General features: G+C 45.7%; 1 protein-coding gene across 3 annotated transcripts in view; it reads right to left on the reverse strand.

The window, feature by feature from the left end:
* The window catches only part of Nab2 (Nuclear polyadenosine RNA-binding 2), a 157,141-nt gene that overhangs the window by 48,642 nt on the left and 80,603 nt on the right, over positions 1-27,896 (reverse strand). For all 3 annotated transcript variants that reach the window (XM_075686761.1, XM_075686758.1, XM_075686759.1), the window contains 4 exons: positions 24,810-24,920; positions 22,056-22,097; positions 21,457-21,562; positions 15,642-15,880 (listed from right to left, as the gene is read on the reverse strand). In XM_075686761.1, coding sequence (XP_075542876.1) covers positions 15,642-15,880; positions 21,457-21,562; positions 22,056-22,097; positions 24,810-24,920 — 498 coding nt within the window. The remainder of the gene's footprint in view (positions 1-15,641; positions 15,881-21,456; positions 21,563-22,055; positions 22,098-24,809; positions 24,921-27,896) is intronic.

Raw genomic sequence — 27,896 nt, forward strand, 5'->3', positions numbered from 1 at the left:
AACGCCAAGGTATTTGTGGTGGGTGACATATAGGATGGCATTTCCACTGATCATAATTGGATAGCAACACATAAGCTTCCATGTGAACGCTATCGCAGCGCACCTGTCTGGGGCCAGTTGCAGTCCTTGGCACTGCAAATACTGAGACGTTAAAGAAACAGCTCGCTGCAATCTGGCACGAATTTGCGGTCGTGTGACTGCGGATGCCCATATGCATATGTCGTCTGCGTAGGTACTGATGCGTACTGCATCAGGAATTATTTCCGCAAGGCCAATAAGGGCAACATTGAAAAGAGTTGGGCTGAGAACTCCTCCTTGAGGCACTCTACGGACCACAGCGTGTCTTGTCATTTAGCCATCATTCGTGGACATGAAGACTGTACGACCACCTAGGTAATTTTCAATCCACGTGTAGAGACGTCCGCCGATGCCTAAATTACTGAGGGCCTCAAGAATGGCTTCGTGCAGTACATTGTCATAAGCTCCTTTTATGTCTAAGAAAACTGCTCCTACAAGTCGGTGTCGTTTTTTTTCGTGTTTGATCGTGGACACGAGATCAATGATCCCATCTATTGCAGACCGGCCACGTCTAAATCCGGTCATCATTTCAGGATAAAGCTCATTCTTTTCCATGAACCATTCTAATCTAGTGAGCACCATCCATTCCATCACCTTAGTGACACAGCTAGCTAAAGCTACTGGCCAGTAAGATGACATTTCGTAAGGCGATTTTCCTGGCTTTAGGAAGGCCACCAAACGGCTGGTTTTCCACTGCTTCGGGACTGTACTGGATGACCACGTGGCGTTATAGTATGACTGCAGGACTTTCCGACCTTCCATCCCAAGGTGGCACAGAGCAGTACATGAAATACCATCAGGTCCAGGGGTAGAAGATCCGTCTCGACGCAGCAAGCGCAGCTTCCAATTCCGGCATCGTGAAAGGAAGGTCAAGACGATCATCTTTAGGAGGTAGCACGGGTTGATCCAACGTTGGACATGCTGAAACATCGGTACGGGTGACTCTCTTACAGAAGTCTTCGGCAACCTGCACTTCCGTCAGATTAGTGAACTGCTAGAGCACGGAAAGGACGTTTTGGCTGAGGAGGGGCACGAAGGCTTCGTACTATCTGCCAGATCCTAGAAAGTGACTCTCAAGGATCTAGAGACGAACAGAAGGTCCTCCATCGTTGTTTTCCTATTTTTTTAAGGTGACGCCGTATTTTTTGTTGAGCTCGACGACATAAGACAAGGTCTAATGACGATTGAGTTCGCCTAACCTTCCTTTCTGCTCTGCGACGGATCGCTCGGAGTTGTTCATATTCAATATCAATCGCCGTTCTGGATGTAGGTGCACTGATGAACTTAGTTGTCTTCTGCACTGATGATACAATAATGTCTTCTACATCAGATGATGAAGTGATGTCTCCGCAGTACTCTTCGACAGATGTAGAGAATGTGGACCGATCAGTGCAGCGTACAGCAGGTGCAGTGGATTGCACAAACCACTTCATCTGCACATATGTTGGTATATGATCGCTCCCATGCGTTTCTTTGTCCAAGCACCAGTCGACTAAATGCAGGAGGCTCTGAGATACAACAGTGAGGTCTAAGCAACTTCCGTAGGTGGTGCCGCGGATGTAAGTTGGAGATCCATCATTGATGACAGCCAGACCTTCAGTGTCTATGAAGTCCATCAAGTTCCTACCCCGACAGTTCATTGTGGCACTTCCCCAGTAAGGATGACGAGCATTGAAGTCTCCAATAACAACATGAGGGCCTGGGGAACTTTGTAACACAGTGAATAGATAAGAGAGTTCAAGTCTTTGTCTAGGAGGTATGTAGGCGCCGATGATCGAAAACACATGTAGTTTATGTTTTAGTGTCACACACACATATTCATTGCTGTCATGTGGAGTGATCGTGTTCCACACAAACGTCATGTCACTGCGTATACACATTAACACTTTGCTCTTGTGTCCATCTTCACGTGACCAGAGCTTAACGTATCCGGAAAGGCGAAATTCCGACGTGAGATTTGGCTCGCATATCACGATCACTGAGAAGCGGTATTTGAAGACTCGTTGCCTAAAATCAGACATGTGGCCGCATAGACCTCGAGCATTCCATTGCATTATAACAGAATGATGCATCTTCTGTTCCAATGTCCAGTGTTTTATCATGAGAGCCATGATTAACACCATTATTTTAGAGCCGCTAATAGCGGCTCCATAGCATCTAACGCCTTCACGACTGATAGTGCAGTTGGCGTTGCCAATCCGGAGAGTAACATACGCATAGTGTTTACTAGTTGTTTAAGCATGTCTATCACCTTTTCATTTCCAAGCCTTTCATTACCCTACCGGCACTTGGGGAGCGCCGAAGGAGTATCTCCTCCGGAAGCCGTTAGTGGTAGCGAAGGCCACTCTACAGCCGAAGAGGTTGGATGCACGTTGGATGACGCCTCATTCCTTGACGGGCGCGGAGGTACTGGGGGAGGCGCGCATCTTGTGTGTACCGGCCTTGCTCTCTCTGTGGCACGTTTTGCATCCAAGTACTCAAAGGAAGTACCTCTTTCCCACGGGGCTTGCTCTGGGAGCGGCGACGCCTTTGCCGCAACCGGCGCCTTTTCTTGCGGACGGAATCGGCAGCCTCCTTGTGCGTGGAGTTCTCTCTCACCATTTTTCTCAGAATTTGCCTCTCCTCTGCTATTTTGGAGCAGTCCTTGGATGTCGCTTCATGGGCTCCGGAGCAATTTGCACATTTCATGGCGTCAGTCTCACAGGAGTCTACCCGATGAGCACCACCACATCTTCGGCACAACGTAGGATTCTTACACACAGCACTCACGTGGCCCAGTTTGAAACACTTGTGACACTGTAACGGTCGTGGTACATACGGACGCACTGAGTGCCTCACATAACCTACTTTGACCAATGCTGGCAAAGAGTCTGACTCGAACACCAACTTGATGCACCGGGAGCGGCCGAATCGGTGGATGTCGAGGATTCGCACTGTCGACGATAAAAGAGATCTCAGGTCTTCATCCTTTATGTCAATGTCCACATCTGATACCACACCAGTGCAGGTATCTTTGCCATACGCTAGCAATGAGCGAACTGGGATGTTGCCAACCACTTGAATGCCTTTCAAAGCCTCCAATACTGCCTGAGAATTCATGTCCACCGTCAGAATGTTCTTCCGAGCATTAATGCGGATCTCTCTCACATGTCCTGAGGCTATTCGATCGAAGTATTTGGTCAGCGATTGTCTGTTCAACGAATTCATATTCGTACCTTCCGTAGTTGGGGTGTAGCCCACGGAGAAGACCAGTTCGTGTTCGTCACATCTGCTTTTATGAGTAGAATCACTGCCTGCTGACATCCGGCGAAGCTTGCGCTTCAAGTGGCGCGATTGGACTAGCGTGTAATCACTGTCCAATTCCATCTCTGCCGCTGTTGAGCTGTTAGATGAATTGGGAAGCCTATAGTCGGTGATGTCTCGGTTTCCCACGGACAGGACAACCGCGCCGGGACTCGCCTTGCCATGAGGGTGTGGAGGTCCTCCGTCCTCCATTCCGGAAGGCGACGTCTTCGGGGAAGCTTCTGATATGCAGAAGTCACACAACTTTAAGGAACCACAGAACAAGGACTGCCATTCCACAATTAAATACAGAATGTGCCAGCTAAATGTGGCCAAGACAAGAAGAACCGCTTTTCTGTGAACAGTGCCCATTCTATGTTGATAAGCTATTGATATTTATTTGATTATTGATTGATATTGAACTTTCATGAACTGAAGCAAAAGTTGCGGAACACATCAAGAAATTACGGATAACAGCGTACAGTCGAACCTCCATATATCCAATGATCGCAAAATAGTTCGATATGGCCAGAATTTGATATATAAAAACACGTAAAAATGTGTCAAAAACTTCTGCAAATCAATAAATGAACCAAGGGCATGATCAAGGACTGCTGTTTGGAGTGCGCATTTGATTGCTCCGCGTGCAATTGGCCTAGGCCGCACCGACTTCATCTGCCGGGAGCATGCGGTCGATTGCACCGCGTAGGCTGCACCTATTTCTTCAGCCACGCGAAGTCGGCGCGGTCTAGGCCAATCGTGCATGGCGCAACCGAACAGGCACTCCAAACAACAATCCTCAATTGCGCCCCCAATCGTGGCCCAGTAAATACTCACTTGAAGCTTCACGCAAAGTATTTATTTATTTGGCTGAAAGTACTGTAGCAGTGTAGCCTGCTTCATATTGGCAGCTGCGTGCTTAAATACGGAGTTCTCAACATAGTCTAAAAGGTCCACAAGCGATAGGCCGGTAGCATAAAAAGACCAAAGCAGCTGCAGCCTAATTTGTAGTCTGGAGCGGGGCAACATCAGCGCTTGCAGGACCAACCCTGGCAGCGTCTTCGTTTGGCCGCTACTTCTGCTGCGATCTCCACGTCCGCCAGTCAAAGCATCTTGAAACACTGTCAATAACGAAGTGTTAAGTGGCGTCTGCAAGGCATCTATGAATAAGCCCAGTGAGCGCGTGCTGTCACACATCTTTGCGGATGCAAACCGCCAGTTCTCGCAAGGATCGGCAGGCACACAGCACAGCACTGAGGAGGAGTCAGTGCGGCAAATACAATGCGTCGTTGACGTTGTCGAACTAGCCAAGCGGCGTCGTGTGTACGCCGCTACGTTCAAATGGCACCCTCGGAGTGATCAGTGTGTGCAGCTATAGTGTGCAGCAGCCGGGAACCCCCATTGCGCCATCGCTATCTTTGAGGGTGTTGCGGCAAAGCTCACTGCCTGTCAACACAGCGCACGTGGTCTAGAGTGACGGAGTTGAATATGTCCATTTTACGTCCAACCCTGTTCGAAATAAAAAATTAAAAATGCATGCAATTTTCCAGGTGATATAGAAAGTGTTCGATACATGCAGTAATTCTATATATGCACGTTCGATATGCGGAGGTTTGATTGTATATAGCGACCTAGGTCTTGAGTAATTCCCCCCCCCCCAAAAAGAAAGCAAGAAGAAGAAGAGAGAAGGGGAAAAAAAAACAGAGAAAAAAGCTTCCGAAATGTTTTTTCTGTTCTTTTTTTTTTGTAATCCTCGTGACAACGCCTCTCTGCGCCAGTAATGTAAGTGTTCAAAGATGTAAGCATTGTCATATACAGTGCAATGCGTATATTACGAATGTGCAAACCTGGGCCACGTTCTCGTAACGGTTAGGAAAGCGAACCATTACAACACTGCGCTACTTCGCTTTCAATAGGGACCAAAGATGCGCACCAAAAAGTGCGGGACAGCTCGTTCCCAGTGCCCCTATTTGATGAGGTTTGCATAAAAATTGATGCAATCTTTGGTGTGCGGAAGTGCTGTTGGGTCACGGCGGGGATTTTTTTCATTTGTTATTTATTTCAGGGCTTTCTTTCTCATTACAAGAACAGTCTTTATGAATCCTAGGTTATTTTAAATGCCGTTAGCAGTCATTTCTCAACATCACCCACAACTTTTTCATTGACATCTCACTGATTATGCAAATTAATATATTTAGCTAATTAAACATATTAATGCACAATAAATGAGAAATATTCACAGTGGCCACGATGAATAACTCCAATCAAGGTACAATGAATGCCGTTAGCATAGTGCCCTTAAGCAATCTTTAATTCTTGGCAACCTTCAGTTAAGATAGCAGAATACCACAGAATAAATGTGGAGTTGATGTACTGGTCATTAAACTTCGCCAGTGTTTTTCACATCGCTTGCCAAGAGAAAGCTCCAAGATATTCTTGAAAGCAATAGAGGGATAAAAATGTTCATTGGCTTCCCGCTGTGTATGTCGTATAATATGTCGAATGAGCTCGATTATTTGGGCTTATTCACGGTTCTACCATAGGCTCCATAAACACAGTATAAAATGGCAACCGATATTTCGTGCGCTAAACCGTGGTTTATTAAAATTTTTGCACTCGGTCTGCGCAAGTCGCGTCGTGAACATCGTTGCCGTCAATGCCATTTCGGAAGTTTGCGACTTAGACTAACGTTTAATTATGACCACAATTTGGCCGCTAAGGTTGACTAAATATGAAACTTTACATCCTTGGCTTGTGTTCTGCGACGGCAAGAGCCTGATCTTGTGTGTTGTGGCCCTGCAGAATATAGTGTACACGGAGTGCGAACTTGAGTGACGATTGCAGTTGCCATTGGATATTTGTGACCAAGAAGTTTCATGAAAACAAGCAGGTCGTTTGTCCGTGCACCATACTGTCTTCCCAGTAATCAGACCTGGTGCACGTACGAAATAGATTTAGAATGTCACATGCAAGGCTTTTAATTATTAATCGACACATATGTACCAATACGGCGCAAAATCGAGTGCTAAAATGTATAATAAAACAGAACAGCTACACGCTGAGCAGACTGTATGACCTTATTCAATCAGTGCGGCTTTCCTTCCCAACTGCCCTGTGAAATGAGCAACAGTTGAAATCATATTTAGCTGGTCCGCATATACCCAAATGCGCAGCTCATTTATAAAACACTTGTAATGCTTCGTTAGCACAAAATGGTTTTCGCTTTCTTGTGGCATAGTTACAATTATGCCACAGAACACACCCACATTCCCAAAACGCCGATGCTGTACTGGATTGCTTAGGCTTGGATAGGGCTAAGCGCTAGCCAGTTAATGTCTATGCCTGTGTGGTTACCACTGAACACACACATCTGACTAAATTTGGCAGCTTCATTCGAAATTAGTGTTTTTCGGCAGAGGTTGGCGCAGCTGGCACAAGATGGTGCAATTGGCACAGCACTTGCATCCCTGATCACGGATGTCCGTAGTATGTACAAGTCCATTTCCCTTTCGGATGTCCTCTGGACATCCTGTTTTGAACATCCGTTGGCTGTACATAAATAGGCATACCTAGGGCATACATAAGTTGGAACATGGATCATGTCCTAATATGAAAGAAATATAGTTGAAAATTCTATTGGTTTGCAATTCATTTTATATAGATACAGGAAAAAGGCAGGTGCACAGATGCAAATGGGTGCGTATTTACAGAAGATAGAAATGGCGTCCTAGCAGCAGCCAGTCTTCGTCCCTCTCTCGTGGCACCTTCATTGTTCTATTCCCTGCAACATCACCCCTAGAGTAGGGTAGCTCCTTCCCGGTGCAGGTTATGGAGGATCAATTAAGGCGGGTACATGGGGCTTGAGTCTAGCAACGTGAACAACATTGCTGCTTATGTTGGGACGCATTGAAGACTCGCCTGCCGGTGCAATCTTGTACGCCACGTCAGAGAGTAGGTGCAAGATTCTGTACAGACCAGAGTAATGCGAAAGGAGTTTTTCGGACAATCTGACATGACGTGAAGGTATCCAGAGGAGCACAAGAGCACCAGGGGAAAAATGTGCTTCTCGGTGCCGACGGTCGTAACGGCACTTTTCGGAACCTTGCGAGGCCGTAAGACAATCCCGAGCGATTTGTCAGGGCTGGGCAGCAAGGACAATAGCAACACAGGCGTAAGCAGTTGGGGACTGTTATTCGTAAGGAAGTAACATGTCCATGGGCAATGCAGGGTCGCTCCCAAACAAAAAGCAAAATGGCACAAATGCGGTCGTGTCGGGACGAGATAAATTATAAGCAAATGTATGGCAGAGCGATGGTCCAGTCACGGTGATCGTCGGAAACGTACATGGCAAGCATTTCAGTTAACGTGCGGTTGAGGCATTTGGGGAGGCCATTCCTTTGAGGGGGTACGTGGTAGTGACTTTGCACTCAGTAGCACAGGAGCACAGCCTATCATCGATGACCTTCGATAGGAAGTAATTGCCACAATCCATAAGTAACTGGCGAGAGGCGCCATGGCGCAGGATTACATTGTGGAGCAGAAAGTTGGCAACATCTGTCAAGCAGTCGATTAGAATTGCTCACGTGATGGCATATCTTCTTGCATAGTCTGTTGCCACTGCAATACGCTTGCTTCCTTTGGTAGAAATAGGAAAAGGGCTAAGCAGGTCAAGCCCCACACGGAAAAATGGCTCTGTGGGAACGTCAATAGGTTGAAGGAAACCTGCAGGAGGTAATGCAGGTGTCATCCGTCACTGACAGGTTGCAAGCAGCAACATAAGGGTGCACAAAGCGATAAATTCCGGGCCAGAAAAAGTGGCGTTTCATGCGGTCATATGTATGATTGTCACCCAGTTGTCCTGGCAGGAGCATCATGTAGCTGTTGGAACACAGCAAGTCGGAGGTGCCTTGGAATGACTAGCAGGAGCTCAGGACCATCAGGGCGGACGCTGTGACGATCATCGATGATCGTGCAGGGTGCACATCCAGAGTGAAGGGTCACTCAGCATGGAGGTTAGGCAGTCCATCATGGTGCGAAGGACAGGATTACGGCGTTGTTTGTCACCGATATGGATCAAGTCAGAGATGAACAAAATGCAAATGTCAGAGTCAGCATCGGCGACGTCCGGTGGATCCGCAGGATGGCAGGACAGGCAGCCGTCGTCTAATTGCAGACGTCCTGATTTATACACGATGGAAAAGGTGTATTCTTGCAGACGTAAGGCTCAATGAGCGAGCCATTCTGTTGGGTCCTTCAAAGAGCGGCAACAAAGGGTGTGGTGATCAGCTACCAAGCAGAAGCTGCGACTGAACAGGTATGGTCGAAATTTCGCGACCGCCCGTACAAGCGCTAGGCCTTCCCATTCATTGATCAAGTAATTTCGTTCAGGCACAGAAAGAAGGCGGCTGGCATGAGTGATTACGCAGTCTTGACCCTGTTGACGCTGGCCAAGTATGGTACCGATGCCATGGCCACTTGCATCTGTGTGGACTTAGCGGGAACTGAGGGGTCAAAATGAGACGGAATCGAAGAAATTGTTAGCCACTCAATAAGGGTAGCAAAGGCTTGGGCTTGCTGTGGTCCCCTAGAAAAAGGCGCATCCTTCTTGAGAAGGTCGGCGAGTGGATGAGTGATATCGGCAAATCCTTTAACAAAGCAGTGGAAATATGAACATAATCCTTTAAAACTTCGGACATCTTTTGGTGAACATGGAACAGGCAAATTGCGCACAGTGCAAACTTTCGCCGGGCCAGGCTGCATTCCCACAGCATTCACAAGATGTAAGAGCACAGTAATTTCATGGCAGCTAAAATGGTACTTCGATGAGTTGAGCTGAAGGCCAGCACCGCGAAAGACAGGCAGGACAGTATCGAGGCACTGAAGGTGACCCTCAAAAGTCAGTGAAAACACAATCACATCGTCAAGATAACAAAGAGATGCTGATCACTTCAAGCTGTGCAGAATAGTCCATGATGCACTTGAATGTAGCTGGGGCACTGCACAAACCAAAGAGCAGCATATCTTTGAATTGGCAAAGACCATCTGGTGTAATAAAGGCGGTCTTCTCACGGTCCATCTCATCACTATGGCAATCTGCCAATAGGCCAGGCAGAGGTCAATCGATGAAAAATATTGTGATGTGTGAAGACAATCAAGGGCATCATCTATGCGAGGCAGTGGGTACACATCTTTTTTTTTGTTATCTTGTTAAGGTGACGGTACTCAATGCAGAAGCGCTAAGAGTTGTCCTTTTTCTTTACCAAGACAGCCAGGGATGTCCAAGGTCTACTCCAAGGCTCAATAATGTCCTTGTCCATCATCTTGTCGACTTCTTTCTGTATGATGGCCCACTCTGCAGCGGAGACGCGATAAGGTCACCTACGAATGGTCAAGTAAAACTCTTGCTTGGGCTAGTTGGTTCATGCTTGAATGAGTGAAGGGCAAGGCGCAATAGACCAGGACAGAAGAAGAACACAAACAAGAGGACCGGCGCCGGTCCTGTTGTTTATGTTCTTCTTCTGTCCTGGTTTATGAATGGGGCTAGCATCCTTAGTGTTGATGTGATGGGTGACTACAGATGTTTGAGAGGGCAATCATCCAGGTCAAAAATATCTCTATAAGAGACTACGAAGAGGTTATGTTTGCTGAGAAGGAATATCGGGAGCAATCATATTACAAATGTTCTCAGTAGGCAAAGACGACAAAAGAGCGGACAGCAGGGGCCCACTAGTGCTGGGGCAGGCTGCTTCAGGGGTCAATGAAGAAATCTGGAATTCTTCTGCTGGCGTGATGTGCGCCAAGGTGATGCCGTGGGGTAGAATGTGCATTGAAAATCCAAAACTGAGGACAAGCAGACAAGTACAATTCTCAAGGATTCAGATGACGGCGTTCAGCAGCACAATACTGCGCGAGAGAACCACATCAGTGATGGGGGATATGACGTACTCGCCATCAGGAACAGGAGGACAAGTGGTCACGAGGTCATTTGTAGCGGCCTGTGGAGATAGACGGGTGAATTCGGCAGAACACAAGCAGCGTGCTGTACTAGAAGTGGCATTGGTAGGAAACGGCAGATCCAAATGTACGATACCAGAGGAAGAGTCCATTTGGGCAGAGTGTTTTGAAAGAAAGTCAAGGCCCAGAATGAGGTCATGCGGGCACTGTTCGAGGACAATAAATAAAACAATAGTGTAGTGGTCTCCAATGATCCCACACGCCGTGCACATTTCAATGACAGGTGAAGTGCTGCTGTCAGCGGCTCATATTGTACAGGGCATGGCTGGTGTCAGAACTTTCCAGAGTCTTCGGTGACAAGTGGCACTCGTAACTTACAGCTGTGCTCCTGTGTCGACGAGAGATGCGATGGGAACACCATCTACTTCAACATCCAGTAGGCTTCCATGTGTAGGCAGGGACAAAAGAGGATTTGTAGGCTGGGTTGTAGTTGCAGTGTCACCACCGGGAGCTGCTCCGCCTAGTTTTCCGAAGTGTAGCGACCGGTTGCAGATGGAGATGAAAAGCAGCACACGAGAGGTGAATGGGACCAATGACCTTGTGAAGACAGGGAGTGGCTTGGTCTCGGTGGAGTGTTATCGGTGTTAGAGTTCTGTGGAGGCGTGTAAGGCGAGAAAGTACGACGGCCTGGTGCTTGACGGTAGTAGCTCTGGGATGGCCATTGAGGAGACGACGACGAGCGGCTGCGGCATTGACAGGCGATATATTCAACTCGGGAACAATGAAAACATATGGGCTTATCATCCTCTGTTCACCAATCAGTGGGGTTGTGATGGGGTGGGAGATATCTTTGCGTCTGGGAACAAGCAGCTGGAGGAACCTGGTAAGCATTGGACAAGCGAACCGGGCAGAGAGATGGAAGCCCAAAACTTGCTATCTCTTCACGAACAACAGCTTGTATCAGTGCGATGGAGGGTAGGCTGCCCATAGGCCGTACCAAACTCGAGCCGGAGACATGGCCTCCAGCTTGCGGTGAATAATGCATGTTATGTCTTGTGGCTCCGGCACCAGTGTTAACCGTGGTGGGTCTTTGCATGGTCGCAGCGGTATTGGGAAGTATGTCGAACGTTTGTGGGATTTGGAGACTTTTCCCTTGTTCAAAGCGCTGACATTCTTTGACAATTGCATCCACCGCCACACAGTTCCTGCACATAAAAAGGTTGAAGGCATCATCTGCTGTGCCTTTTAAGATGTGGCCAACTTTGCCTGCCTCTGTCACGTTGTTGTTGGCCTTGCGGCAGAGGGCTAGCACATCTTGTATAAGATTCTGTTGACGTCTGAGCGCAGCATCCAAGTTCCCTTTTCCCTGCAAACTGACGACCGACAAGTCGGCCAAACAGGTCTCGCAGTTTCTCTTTACAGATGTCCCACTTAGTTAGGTCAACTTCATGCATCTCATGCCATTTCCATGCTGTTCCTCGAAGATAGAATATGAGGTTCCCTAGCACTACCGTCTGATCCCACTTGTGGTTGAAAACTTGCTCGTAAATATCAAGCAAGTCTTTAATGTCAGAACCATCCGTGCCACAAAATGTTCCTGGGTCTTGTGGATGGGCCAGGATGACCGTAGGCACAGACTGCTGAGACGCTGTTGCTTCGTCGACCATTGTGGCGGCAGGTACGTGACGTCTGCTGCGAAGTTCCGAGCTTGTACCCCGCAGCTCCAATAAAATGATACAGGAAAGAGGCAGGCGCACAGATGCAAACAGGTGTGTATTTACAGGAGACAGAAATGGTGCCCAAGCAGCAGCCACAGCCTTCGTTCTTCTCTCGAAACACCCTCATCATTCTCTTCCCCACAACAACCTTCTTCTGTTTGTGCACACTATCGGCAAGCATGCAGATTTTAATAGTTGGACAAACCTACTGTAGCAGGAAAATTGTGTAATTTTTCTTCTTACAGCAACTGGCATTAATATATTACACTGCAGAGACAGGCTCAGTTACATTTAACTCTTTCCCTACCACACCCATTGGGCATCGTTAGCCCACCCTCGATGGTTTGAAACACTGCTTTCGAGACCTTCCAAGTCGATGATGACAACAATGATGAAATGTGGCCAGGCCCTTTGGCAGTTTTTCCGAAAAAAAAGCACATACCGTATTTACTCGAATCTCGGCCAGTCCAGATTCTAAGCCGACCCCCGAATGTCCGAAGCCAGAAAAAATTTTAAAAACTCACCTCGAGTATAGGGCAAACAAAAAAAAGTGAGGATAGCGTTCACAAAACGATAACAGCAGTTATTTAATATGAACATGCTGAACTCACTCTACGTCGGCACCACCGTTAGCCTCGTCTCTATAGCCCAGACCACACGTAGGCTTCCGGACGCGCGCAAGCTCACATCCGCGCGCCCATGCCTGCGCAGACAGTGTGGCATCGCACGCATCGAAACGCGGCGCAATCTCAGTGAACTGAACAGCTCCTCTCTGTTATTGTGCGCTTATCTTCCTTATCGCTGTCATCTCCTCATTGTGGCACATGCAAAAGGGTCTCCCATTGCCTCTTCCAACGACGGATGTTTTTCTCATCGATGCTGAAGTCCCGCCTGTCTTACTATGCCTCTGCAGTTAGCACAACTTTATGTTTGAAAGTGGCACTCTAGTGTGCCATTACAATAACGTCACACCACATGCCGATACCATAAAACGAGCTCCGACACAACACAGATCAAAGCGATGACATCGTTCGTGTACTTAAGTTGGCTACTGGCCCGGCTAGTAGCAGCTGCGATACTGACTATTCTAGATGGCGCCAGCTATGGACCCTATATTTAATTTTCAGTTACAAACAGGAGCATTTTTTTTTATAATCTTCAAATCTAAGCCGACCCTAAAGTTTTGTAGATGATTATTTGGAAGAAACTATCGGCCTAGATTCGAATAAATATGGTATGAGTCACACTGGTGTATAAGACGCGCCTGTTCATTCGGTAAGTGATTTAAAAGAAACTAGCGACGTTTCACTTCACGAACGCGGGTCACGCACAAGCAATAATATGGACACTCCAGGCGCATTTCTGAATGAACGAATGTATCTTGTTTAGTGCCGAAGGGCCAGATATGACCAAGGACCCTCACGCCATCGTTAGCGACTTTGCAGTGCAGTAATGAGTTCTATAGAGTTGATGTGACACAGCTGTAAAGGAGCCTAAAAATAGTTGCTGTAAAGTGAGTAAAATCTACATGTAATAAGATTATGGTTATGATTATGATTATAATAAGAGATGAGCGCCGTGCGAGGACGGAGCGGCAATACAAGCAGTGACAGGCCAACCGCGAGTCGACTGACACCGAAGTCGTAGCTTTCAACAATCGCTTTCAAGATATGGCACCCGCCGCTGTGCAAACTACACAGTTGCTACCAGAGTACAAGCCACATCCCCCCCCCCCTCCTGCACTGCCTTCCCACGCTGCCTTCCCGCTTTCCTCCCTTGAGCGCATTTCGGCTCACCGTGGCATGCTTTCGCTCGCACATACAGCATACAGCGTGCGGGGACGATGTCATTGCTCTTGGACTTTAACGAAACCTTGCGGTGCCACGACGGCAGAAATGTGCCTAGAGTGACCATATCACAGCTTGCGTGTGACCCGCATTCCCGAAGTGATACGTCACTGTACTTTTGTTAAATTGCTTAGCGAATGAACAGGTGCATCCTGGTGCGACTTATACGGTATATATATCTTTTTGGAGAAGAGAAAAACTGCCGTTTAGAAGGGGGGTTTGACTTATAGACTGGAAAAAACAGTATGTATGCAAAGTATAACGGTGCTGCGCATTGCAAAAGCAGCTGACATTTCAAAGCAACATTGCGCTTTCTTCACTCTGGAGGTTGCGCACTCCCAGCCAGAGAGCCACGGTCACACACAGATATTCCTCTTTGGAGTGAGTGTTTCGTCACTCACCCTGACTAATCATCCAATGCGGAAGGCGCAATGCCGCAAAAAAGAAGGCGGGGCTTACGCTGCCGTACGTCCCACGGCTCTGGTATGGGAGAAGACAGGGAAGGAGCACCACTCGGAAACGCTACTAGAGGAGAGGGAGAGAGTGTCTCTGGTGACAGCAATGCTCACCTCCTGGCAGCATGATAATGGGGCAGTTAATTTCTTCTATCTCCGCCACCATCGAACCAATTCGAGAAATTAATTCGGTAAAAAATTCTTATGACAGCAGTTTACAGCTTCCAGTGTATAGCCAAAATTTGCAATAGGGCCTGTTGAGAGACCCTTTATATCCCATTGACAAGTACAGTTGTCATGAAATTTTGTACCAATATAACCAAAGATGACTAGAGTCGCCATAAACAAAAATTTGTCACACAGTGAACCTATGACGACTGTACTCGTCCTATTGCATCTAGTTGTGATTCCTGACACTAGATGGCTACACTTGTCCATGCTGTGCCATTTTTGTTGTTTTTCATTATATTGCCGCCTCTGACACTCCTGCATAAAGCTTAGCTGCCTCCTCAAAGTAATGAAAGCAAGCATAAAAATTAATTTTGACGACCCTTCCTTACACCACAGCTCTGTAGAATTTTGCTCGGAATAAGAAAGTGACAGGTTGTCATCTGATAAGTCTGATGACGACTCTTCTATAGATGGCCCGGAAGACCTTGTGGCAGCCCGTGAGTCTACCATACGAAGACACCCTATTAACTGCTTTAGGAGCTGCGTAAAAGTAGCTGCTATTCATGTGCAGGTTTTTGTAACGCTTAGGTGATTTCTTCATCGTATTCTCTTCTTTTCATAGTGCATCTAGCCTGGCAAAATGCCATTTTGCTAGACACCAGGGCCATGCAGTGAAGTCTTCTTCAACCCATCTTCTCACACAATTTGTGAAATAAAGGAACCCCGCAATTTGTGAAATAAAGAAAACCCACCAAATTAAAACAATGGTGCCGTGTTATTCAGAAAAAAAAGAAGCTCGGGAAGCTGAGCGAAAAAGACATTTCCGGTAAATCTGGTACAATTTTCTTTCTTTTTCGCGGTAGGGAAAAGGTTAACTTAATCTTAGGGTCTTAGCTGGAATGTCTTGCAATAAGTGTCTCCCTTCATGTGCTTTTTGTCTTGAAATTACCTCAAGCAGGTCAACCTTGGCTACTACTCATTTTGTCCTTGCAAAATAAAAGGTTCACCCAATTCATCTACCACTTGTGCCGATCAGTCCAGCACACCCAGGCACACACTTGGGACATTCTAATTATGCGAGTCCTCAAAGTGATTTGTAAAACTGTTGAGCTGGAATTCGTGTGCAGGTCACTAACCGGCATCGGAGACTGGCGCTATCATTAAGCGGCTCTTGACTGGTGGCCTCTGAGAAGCAGCTGGCACGAGCTGTTCCTCCTCCTCTTCGGGCAGCTCCTCAAGGTCGTGACCTGTGGTCAGCACATCGCGGTGGCTGTTGCTGCTCTTGAAGCTCGTCGGATCCACACCGTCAAGGGTGACCACAAAGCGTGGCCACTGGGATGAAGACGGTGTGCTGCCTGAGCTGCCCTGGCGGCCACTGCAATAGACCACCCTTGCTCACAACATTTCTCATACCAAGACTGACTGACATTCATTCATTCATTTAGTAATTTACGGTGTGTACCATCCAAAAGCATTACTGTCTGTCCTTTCTCTTGCACTGGTATTCAAATTAAAATTAAATTATGGGGTTTTACGTGCCAAAACCATTTTCTGATTATGAGGCACGACCACCTGGGCTTCTTTAACGTGCACCTAAATCTAAGTACACGGGTGTTTTTGCATTTTGCCCCCATCAAAATGCGGCTGCCGTGGCAGGGATTCGATTCCGTGAACTCGTTCTCAGCAGCCCAACACCATAGCCATTGAGCAACCATGGCGGGTGGTATTCAAGTTAACCACAAAGCAACTTAAATGAACACAACGGCGACATGACAAGCTTGTGGAACCTGCAGATTTCCGACACATGTGCGCTGGAGTTAACCACAGAGTACCGATACAGGTGCAGTTCATGTCTAAGAGCTTTAAGCCAATGAGTGCAGCTCATGTTAATAAGAGTACAGTCGAAACCTGCAATAACGAAATCCCATGATAATGAAATATTTTCGTATCCCCGGTGAACGCCCAGAAGATTGCATTTAATATCTCTCAAAAATGAAGTGTCGCTGAACCATAACACCGCATCAACAAAATTTGCTAGGTTACTCCACATATTACTTGCACAAGGCTAGCAGACACCAAAAACTGCTCAAATGTCGCCTTTGGTTCGCTATTAAAGGGAAGCTGAAGAGTCTGTCGAATTCAATATAACGCTCATATACGGATGCGGTAACCTTATAAACCATGCAGGTAGAATGTCGGAGGGACATTTTTCACTTAGGAGCGACGTAATCATCGATTAATATTTAGCTGTCGCTCAGACCCCGGCGAACACTGCACAATGCTGCTAACGCTGACGATGCGAGCGGAGACCGAAAATTGCGGCGTAGTGACGTCAGCATTGGTGTTACGTTTCTTCGCAGTCTCCGTGACCGTGCCTGACCATGCTTGTTTCTCTGTGCGTGCCGTCATAAGCTGCTTCGCTCGACCCTGCATTCCTTTATTTGTGTGTGTAGAGTGGTAGTTGACGTGCGCAGCATCAATTGAAGTGGTGGGCCAACAATGCCAGAATTCTGTGCAGCCTATGATTGCACGAAAACTGGCGCCCGCGACACTGTTGTCTTCCATTACTTCCCGCAAGACAAGAAGCTTTCAGATAAGTGGGAGGTTGCTGTGAAGCGAAAGAATTTCAGGCACTCAAGAAAGGCAGTGCTGTGCTCTAACCACTTCCATGACGACGATTACTACCAGACTTTATCAATAATGCGTGCTTTTGGTTCTCCTTCATGTTACGCTGAACGGAAGGTGCATGTTTAGCTCCCACTCTTGACGCAGGCTTCGTCACCAAGCACTGCAAATTTTCTATTCGCACGTGCGTTGTGAAACATCCTGTATGCAGCTACCCTAATGCAGAGCAAGTGTAAAGTTCGCATGTGTTGGAAAGCCGGCTCATGACAGGACGCTGCGCTCCCCCTTCTCTCGCGCACATACAGAAACTGACCATCTCACGTAGCGTACGGAATTCCCCAGTTACGAGTAGCATGCGGATGGCATGCTGATGAAGGTTCTACACTACACGTGCTACAAGAGCCGGTAAACTTTTCCTGCATTTAAACCGTCTGTGTAGATTACCGACAGCTTTGGGGCAGCGCACAAATGCCGAAGATCGCATTACCGCTTACATTTTACGAGGAGGCATGCAGGACTGTCTGTCGAAATAAAATCTGTTTGCGCTTTCTTTCACTCAATTTCGATGCAATATTCGAACTCGGAAGGTTGAAACGTACATGACGTACAGCTCTCCACTAATTTTTTCTGGAAAACCTTTCAGCTTCCCTTTAATACTTTCGTGACTGCGCCTATTCCCATCGATAACATGCTATCTATGGCTACAAATTCAGATTTTGGTGTTCTCTGAGTGCTTCTGGACGGTTAGTGCTATCTAATAGGTTAAGGAGAAACTATTTTATCAGTTCCGTTTTACGTTTCTCTTGTCCACTGCATGGGAATTTTAAAGCACTGTCATAGTCGGGGTAATGAGCGCTCGTAGTTTCTCAAAGTTTTAAGGAATTTTGTACATACAGAGCTTACATTTGGAAGATTATTGCATACGGCCATTACATTCGAAATTTATATTCTGAGAATTTTTTAGGTTAGTTTTATTTTGTGCAAAGCAGCATTGATGTTTTCATAAATCTTTCTCGTTTTTTTTGTAATTTTCTTTTTATAATTCTTTTATACTAATCTTAATAAATATGTTGTTTGAAATTCCTTCCTATACAATTTGGTACCATGCACTTCACCATCAAGCATTTTCTGTGACAGGAATTAAAATATTTCCTAGACCATCCGAAAATTACCCATTTTTAGCAGTCCAGTCACAGAAGTGTTAAATTGTGCAATACTACCACATTACATTTGTGTGAGTGCGACCATTTTTGTTTACAAAAACAACCAAGCACTGGGAACAAGTTGTGGCTGCCATTTTGTTCGTTGATTGGCTATATTAAATGACATGACACGATATCTATCGATGTGTGAAGACGGTTTCCTTATATTTAGCACAGTGTATCAGTGACACGGCGAGTCTGGGAGGAAAAAATTGCAGCAAAAACAGATATCTACATTCCACAAACGTGGCTTCGTTTATGGCACTTGAGATGACAGCTGCAGCATGGGCTGCCACGTATTCAGCCATGATTGTGCAATTGCCCAAGAATATGCATTCCTTGCTTCAAGAACACTGGTTTTAGTACCACCCAACAAGAATCGCCTCGGGATTCAATGTCACGGATATATATTTGCGTGAAAAGAAAGTAGTATCGGTTGATCGCTTTTGGGTGATACGAGATACGACTTTTGCACTTCGCACCAACAAGCAACAGCATGAATTAAGGGACACTGTTGTGTGCATTGAACATTGTTTTTCCACGTGTGGTGCCGAGTTTGCAAAATCTCACAAAAGTGATTGTATCTCTGAGAGCAATTGGCCCAGAAGATCCCTCCATAGCAGTGCCACCTTTGCCGACCAACATATAGGGTCGACTTTGTGCTGTCTGCTATGCGATTCTATAGCCTCGAGCAAGGCTCGCAAAAGTAGGCGAGCGGAATTTCGACAGTGAAAGTTCGTTTTGTGACGCATTCTCTACTGTGCTGTCTCATTTCTCTTCAACAAAATGCTCGCGAAAGCAAATTTTTTTCACTTTCCTCACCGATTTCGTTATTGCAGGGTTCTGCTGTACAGCAATAAAAGGAACCTAAAGAAAATTAACCAACAATTATGATACTCCCTAATGTGAATTTTGACTGCAGCTGTTTAGGTGTTTTGAATTTGCGATATATTGTGGCAAAGAATCTTATTCTGAATAAGAGGGTCCTCTCGGCGGCAGCCGTGCTGAGTCTCTGCTCAGACAGCTTGTTTAGCAGCAGCAGGAGACCAAGTATTTCCACCGGTTGCGTCACTCACTGTTCAGAAAGTAAGCGTGAACACGAGAACGCTTGAATTGCGAGGAGCTTATTCTCTAGCGGTGGTGGCACAGGCATGCGCAGTGGGTCCGAAGCCCAAACCAGCACTTTGTTTCCGCACTCACTGCATGCCTAATTGCCGCATGCTTAGTTACCGCCGGCACTCCCCTTTCCTCTTCACCCTTTCACCATACTCTTCTTCGCTTTCCTCCTCACGCTCTCTTCACTCATCCGCACTCCACATTTGCTCTTTCATCCTTTGCTGTGCTCGTTTGCTTGGTTACAAAGGACAACGCCTGCGCGCACCGTAGGAACGGGCACCCAAGTACTGCCCTCTAAAATATTATATAGGGCCACCACAGCAGAACCTCAGTGCTACGACTCACAGTGGTAGCACAGTGGCTTGGCATGGCTCTTGCAACCACTTATTTTTGCGACTTGTTGCTTTGGTAACCTCATGCACAACCTAAAGCAAAGTTAACGCATTCCACTGTAAACTGTGCAACGAAAGTTCTGTTTCGTAGTCCAACATAAATATTTTCTTCCAACCCAGCATTAAACAATCTAAGTAAGGAGTATACTTTGGCATAGGCACATTACTTACAAGGTGGATACGTTCGTTTACTTCTGTTGAAACAGCTATTGGTTTCTACAGTGAAACCTCGTTAGTACATGCCTGACGGGAATGCGGAATAACCATACACTAAATGGTACATTAGTATACACTAACTGCCAAGTGCAGATTTGCATCTCCTGACGTACAGTGCCACTAGCAACAAAGAAATAAATGCAATGCTGCAGTAAATGACAGCTAAAATAAAAACTAAGAGGTTCTTCCTTTTCAATGGACTGAAAAACTTCAGGCACTCTCACACAATCATGCGATAGCGCAAAGCATATAAAGCACAGCGACAATAACAAAGGTGAATCTTGAAACTATGATGGGGAACATTGCAGCAGACATGGTGGCTGAACAGCCACTGAGCCACTAGACATGCTATGTCGAGCCACTGCGGCTTAAGCGGCCAGACTATATGGAGACCGGGTTAGCAATTCGGCGCAACTATGTTTCAACCATTAGTACATTTTAAGCGGGTACACTTTAACGAGCTCTTACTGTGTTACCCTCCTTTGTGATAAAGCACCTGTACGTGCCTCTCTACATCCAGTATGCCTCAACACAGATCAAAGAAGCAACCATGAAGGTTATGCGAGGCAGCCAGTTTTGTACCACAGGATTTGGATGGATTACAAGTGCACCAAAATTGAAAGGACCGATGACAGAGAAAAGACTGTCACCCACACGACCATAGCGCAAAGCTACAAGGGAAACCAAATAGTATGGGTTTCTCAGAAAGAAAGCGTCAGAAAGAAAGAAATTCAGCCTGGACCACGGCTCGAACCAGGGACCAACGCTACTTCAGGGCAGTTGCTTTGCCATCTTAGCTAACCAGGAGTCTAGCATATCGCAGTGCAAGGCTGAATTATTCGACAACTGGAAGCCCAAGGACGCTGAATATGGCAAATCAGTTCTGCAGAAACCCGCAACACCGAGGAATGTTCACAAAAGGGTTAATTTGTCGTCCGCTCGACTGTAGCATGAAGCTATGAACTAAGTTTATACAGATCTGTTTGGATTCCCTCTTGTAGCTTCCTGCTACAATTCAGTGAATTACAATATTTTTCCTTTTGTGAACGTTCCTCCACCTTGTGTTCGCCTGCAGCACTGATTTGCGAAAAGTGCACAGGCGAATTACTGCCCTAATAAAAGTGAATATCGGTTCATTCTCGAAACAGCACGAAGAGACGGGATGCAAAGATGGAAAAGGCCAAGACAGTGCTGACTACCAATTGAGTTTTTATTGAAGACAGGAAACTAAATTCAGTTGCTGGTGACCCCTGTGTTGTATTTTCCTTCTTAATGTCTCCTCTTCTCGCTCTGTTTTTAGAATGAACCAACACCAACTTGCCCAACTTTCAGTACCGAACCAGATGCCAGCCACTGTGTTGCGCTTAATGATTTTTTTTTTTTTTGGTGCAATCACTCACGGTGTGGAATCATCAGCCCCGCTCAGCCGACTGGGTGTGGATGTGGGCGTGGTGTCCTTGACCACCGAGTGCACGTCCTCGTGGGCTACATCCAATTCCAGCAGATCTACAAAAAGGGGCCGTGCGTTGGCACTAGTACTGATGCGGCACGATGGCTTAAGTTATTTCTCCGTTTATCTTTTTTTGTGTGTGTCTTTAAGAGGATGCTTTACCTTAGCAACTCCTATCTAAATACATGAAAAAGGGGAACTCATTTTGCTTGGCACTGAACTCGATGCAGTTTGCTGCATTTACATGAATGAGTTAAAATCAAGAGGTTGTAGAAGGTAGCTTTTTAGTTAAGGCCACTAACTTTTTAAGAAATATTTTTGGAAATGAAAGGGCCAATGGGCAGTAGAAAGACTCTGAGAAGTCTGGTATTTACCATAAATATTTCACCAAATATAACTAATATTCCAGATGCGACTACACAATTATTGTTCATATGTTCAAGTTCAAGGACACCCATACTCTATAAGCTGCTTCAGTGATCCTCAATGAATGCTGGGGCATCCACTGCACAAGTCAAGTTGCACATCTCGGCTCGGCCATTAACTCACCTGCATCATCTTGCTCCAAGCTAACGTTGTCCCTGGTCACCACTGCAACAGACACCAATAAGACAATCTGAAGCATAGGACAACCAGTGCAAGCAGAGCTGCATGCCTTTAACAAGAAAAAAATGTTTTAGTCTGTGCTATATACAAAAATAGGCACAAGCATGAAATATTCCAACAACTGAACATCATTAGTGCACATCCCTGTCTCCTACTACATAGATTCTCAGCGTAAGTGCAATGTTCAGGCCACATAAGTAGCAGCCGTTTCTGCGGCAATAAGAATCCTGGGTGGCATACCACACAACAGGCTGCTCATGCAATCACAGGGAGTTCTCTTTGGCAGTGTCTAGAGATAAAGGAGACTTTGTTGAAAACTGACACACCAGTAAACATTTCTTTTTTTTCGTGGAACCTTTAATTTCTTTGTACTTTCACAGTGAAAAGGCATGAACTCTAAGAAAGAGTCAATGAAATATTCCATATCTTTACTTGAGCAAACTTGTGCCCAGAAAGCAATGCAATACTAAAGTGGCAACGATAGTAGCAAACACAACCAGCCATCATCTATAGTCAATAATTCGGACATACTCAATTATTCGGACTGCTCTGTAGCCCTGAAGCTGGCCCCACTGACTTAATATACAAAGGCAACCAAAACTTCAGACACCTTACAGTGCGCCATTATATAATTCAGGCTTCGCCTGATTGAGTCGAGCAGAAATAACAATATTTAGGCTTTGTTATGTCACTGGCATCACTAGAGCATGCTCTTCGGCCACTTTGCCGGCACCTCCTGAAAACCAAAACTAGTGAAGCCTAGTTTATTTAGGACAGACCGTGCCCAAACTGCAGGAAAAGCTTATTGTAAAGCTGCATTGCTATGCGAGCTCTGCCGATATTGGTACCGTCCGTCAAGCGTTTGTTCATTCACAAGTCATAGTGAAACCTATTTAATATGTACTTGGCAGGATTGCAGCATAACTACACACTAAATGGCAGTACATAACTACCAAGTACATACAAATCAGCATTCCTTGACATGCTCTACACTGCTACCAACAAAGGAATATATGTGATGTCACAGTAAACATTACCTAACACACACATGTTTATTTTTTCTCTTCTTTTTTCCACAACAGTGAAAAATTCTATCTCTCGTATGATCGGGAGATAGTGCATAGGTGAGAAGAATTTTGAAACTTTGGCAGAAAACATAGCGGCACAGTGGATGACTGGTCAGCCTTTCCGCAACACATATGGGCGCATTTGTACAACGATCGGCTTTAGAGCAAAACTGGCGGCACTTCATTGAAATACAGTACCTACTGCTGTGTGGTGCCAATCATCCATTGCAATTGGTGCAGCGCATTGCCTACTAAGCGCATGCCATCAGCTTTCTTTGTGTCCGTGCTGCTTTTGGCTATGTACTGTGGGATTCCCACCCATGCTCTTGGGACAAAGGAATGAGAACACAGTAGCGCAAACAATCACAAGGGCATTTATTGCACCTTTCATAGATCAATGCCTGCTAGCCGAGTTGCTATCCATAAAACATGCCGATGGGCGCGCGACAAATCGCGGAAGTCCGACTCACCGCGACCGGATAGCGAGCGAATATGTTCGCCCCATGCTGGATTCCAATGCCTGGTTTTTCACGCGTCGGTCACGCGAGACAGTCTCGCAGAAGCATGGATCGGTGCATGTGCGGGACGTCCGCGGCATTCACCGACCCGCAGCCTAAGAGGAAGAGCCTTCCTTTTCCGCACCCAAGTAAACCCGCCGTGAGGCGGCGCTAGCAGCGCAACACTCGTGCCATCTCTCGCACTGCGCTTCAACCACACCGACCGCCGCAGACCCCAGGCCACGCAGCAAAGCCGCACTGCAGGAGAAGGAGCTATGCGGGAAAAACAACATATCAGGGGACGCGTGAGAGTCGCGCATCCCCACAGTACTTGCACAGTGCGTATCTTGTTGAGCCAACAGAGTGATGATGAGCTCCTTTCATTTCTGCAAGCGATTACACTTGAAACAGTCCCGCTCCTAGAGGCAGCAAGGAACGGTGAATTGCCTGGGTTATCACTCACTAAAAGCGCACAGTTTGCTTACAATGACGCTACGAACTCGTACTAGGCCGTGATACTGGTGCACCCATCGGACGTTAAATAATTCTTAGCTTATGCCACCTCCACACCTTTATGCACTTCCAATGCTTATCTGTATAGGCATCACCCCAATCGCACCAAAGCCAGAATCACTGGTAGGCCAGTCTATGCACTTTCTGAAAAGGAACATCTTTTGCAGCACGGCGTGAAGCATATTGTTTTGCTACTTGTGGAGTAAACTCACTTCTTTCCAGTGAATTTGACATACCGGACTCCCGATTATTTGGACATTTAGGAGGTGCCCGTCGAGCCCGAGTTATCGGCTGGTCTCTGCAATTGAATCAGACTACTCAAGTCTGTTCGCTATTTAATCCACAGAAATCTATGGTTGCTTGACTAGATATCAAAATCTACTTTCTTATTCGCACCGCACGTAGATGTCGCCTTGTTTACATTGGGTTTTCAATGAAATTTTCGCAGTTCTTGTGGCGCACATCTGCACGACAGTTTGCTCGCACGAACGTGACCGACGCATTATGCTTACCTGTTCACAACGCCCAAACTTTACAAGGAGCCCTTTAAGTACAACACTGAAGCGAGTAAAAGATGCATCTGACACTGGCATGACACAAATGCAGGCGGGTGAACTCACCTGTGTCAGCTGCAGGTGCAGCCATCATGCTTTTCTCCCTGGCTCTAGTGTCTGGCCGGACTTCAGGAGCAATGGCACCAACAATCCGTGATGCTCTTGTCAGGCCAGGTGCTAGTCGCATAAACCAAATCAAAAGACCTTTCAGTTGTATTTCAGTTGAAAGTTGAGCAAGTCAAAAGCGCACAAGGCAATAGCACGGAGAAAATGGAATGAAGGAGGACGTGACAATTACGAAAAATGGTGAACTGGCTGAATAGGTGGTGCCTGCATAGCCTATGGCCTCACTCTCGCCTTCAACATGGCTCCCTCTGAGTAATGAAAACCAATTGGACTTAACCTTTTAAGCGCATACTTTCAAAAAAGACTAACGATGAGACAAGCTCGTCCAATGATTTTTCGTAGAGGCGTGCAAAAACTGAATACTGAGATAGCAGGGCCTTGTCAATCATCCTCGTCTTCTGAGGATTCGTAACTTCTGTCTGTGGCAAAACTACAACTCTTTCCAAGATTCACATGTATGTCCTTATTATTTCTCTAGACACCAAGCTCACGAATGCCAAATGATGGCTTATTGTTTGGTGCGTGCTAGTCTGAGTGAACTGCAATGATTGTACTTGATATGAACACCATGAAAAAAGCTTCTAGCAGCGCATGAAATGCAAATTATGTAAAGCCGAAGCGTCATGCCCAAAGTACCGATTTATGAAAAAAAGAATAGTGCTAACACTAAACTAATTGCTTGTTTGTAAGAAAACATCAAAAAGAAAAGAAGAAATTAAGATAAATAGTGGATTTTATAATGGAAGTTACATCAAGAAAGAGTACACTGTAATCGAAAAGATGCAACACATCCTAACAACTACAGCAGAGAAACAAAACGTGCAAAAGTTCCAATAAACAAAGCCATAAAAGATTCATTCTGTGGCTGGTTCTTATCTCTCATGTCTGCCATCAAAGTAACATGCAGAAGCTTCTCCACTTCAGCTGAAAGCATGATTGCCAGTCAATTACATTTACTGATTGACTGACTGATTTACAGGGTCTCACCCCTCCCCCCCCCAAAAAAAAGCTGGTCTTTGGAATCAATACTTTAGGTGTGTCCAGGCGTAACAGGAAGCCGTTTCATGGTGACTGTGGCACCCAACAGTTCGTTGCACTGAATAGAAACACTAAATCAGTTTACATTGATTAGGTTTTTTTAAGCATTATTTTCTTTAATTTTGCAGTAATATACTCATTATTAGAAGTAAAATTAGCTTTTTTTTTTTAAATTTCATGACGAAGCCCCAGTGCTGGTACTCAAGTGTAACATCATAGATTTCTAAGTACATATTCGCATTCTTGAAACATGCCAAGCTTGGTCTCTGACTACTTTAGAATGCAATGTACCCCATCTTTACGATAACAAATTAAGTGAGTCTTAGCTGTGGTTTTACAGAGAGCTGACATGGGAATTCCAAGGCACAACTCCACCCATATTTTTTAGACTTTTCTTTCTTACTGCACCTTCCCTTAGGGTAGAAGTGTCTTCTTTTTTTATGTGGTAGTGGGGAAATTTACTAATACAATTCAAATAATTCTTGCTTTTACTGTGTATTTAAGACTTATGTATTATCTCTCACATTCAGGCAGCCTGGAACATGATGACATGTATCAATGATTTCCCATTATCTCTCATACCCTTAGTAGCTATTGTATTGTTTTCAAAGATAAGGTCTTCTTAGTTGGCTTCAGATGAATTTGGGATATCTGGGATCTGGCTATCTTGTAACCACTTCCATAGAAAAATTAACAGTTAGATGACTTTTAGATGTCGTCTGAACATAAAAATGGCATCAAGTGTTCCTCTCCCTGTTGAGAAAATTTAGCAATAAGCAATAGTCAGCAACTAAGAATATCGAAGACATTGAGGCCCATTTCAGACCACCGATGCTTGAAAAAGGACATCAAATTTACGACTACAACCATGTTTATCGTGTCAAAGAAGTAAACAGCACGAACATCGCAGCGAAGTGCTTGAAATAAATTATGGGGTTTTAGGTGCCAGAACTACATCTGATTATGAGGCCCGCCATAGTGGGGGACTCCGGAATAATCTGAACCACCTGCGGTTCTTTAAAGTGGGCCTAAATCTAAGTACACAGGTGTTTTCACATTTCGCCACCTAAGATGTGGCCGCCATGGCCGGGATTTGATCCCGCGACCATGTGCTTAGCAGACCAATACCATAGCCACTAAACAACCAGCGCAGGTCGCAAAATGTTTGTCACAACAAAGCAAGCATGCTTACGACATCGAACTCAAAGTTAACAAATCGTCGTTTTATGCCACTTAAGTGAGCAAATGTGGCCACGAACGTTTTTCAACTTTCATTTGTAGCTTCATTACGTGGAGTGCCTTGCACCTTACAATTGTAGAGGTTTTGGCGAATTGGCAGGTAAGTGCTTTTTTCTCTGTTGACAAAGTGCCTCTAGCATATTCTGGTATTGTCGTTCGGGCTCGAATGTGAGAAGTCATCAATGCTGACACAAATAGAGAGCAATCAGCTGAGGCTAAACAACGTGATGACAGAACAAATGTGCGCTAGTGTTGCCGATAAAAATGATAATTTGCGAATACTCTATGTGTGCTGCGGTGTACTCCAACCTTAGTTCTGTTGTTCTAAGCGTGCAAAAACATCGGTATGAATGAGCCCGGTTGCAGCAGTCACGTCTTGAACTTTGCACAGAAAAAGCTACATGTTGGCTTATTAATACACAGCAAAAAGCAGTGTGTATAAAGCTCCAACACTGAGCGCTTACGAAGCTAGATTAGATTTGACACATAACCAGTGCACATTTGTTTCGGAGCTAGACAAGCTAAACAACTATCTAAGCCAATTTACAACAGCGGTAATCAGTTCATGCGTTTTTATGCAGTTATCACTTAATTGTGCGTTTTTAAGGATGCCGCTGCTGGCGCTCTTTCTTTTTCTTCTTTTGAATTTACTTCTCAGTTTGTTTAACAGAAATTCACAAGAGTGACACGAACCAAGACGATCCACTTCAGCCGCCAGTTGCTTCCCACAATTTCGAAGGGAAGCGATAC

Source organism: Dermacentor variabilis, chromosome 3 (assembly GCF_050947875.1).
Source record: "Dermacentor variabilis isolate Ectoservices chromosome 3, ASM5094787v1, whole genome shotgun sequence".
Classification (NCBI taxonomy): Eukaryota; Metazoa; Arthropoda; class Arachnida; order Ixodida; family Ixodidae; genus Dermacentor; species Dermacentor variabilis.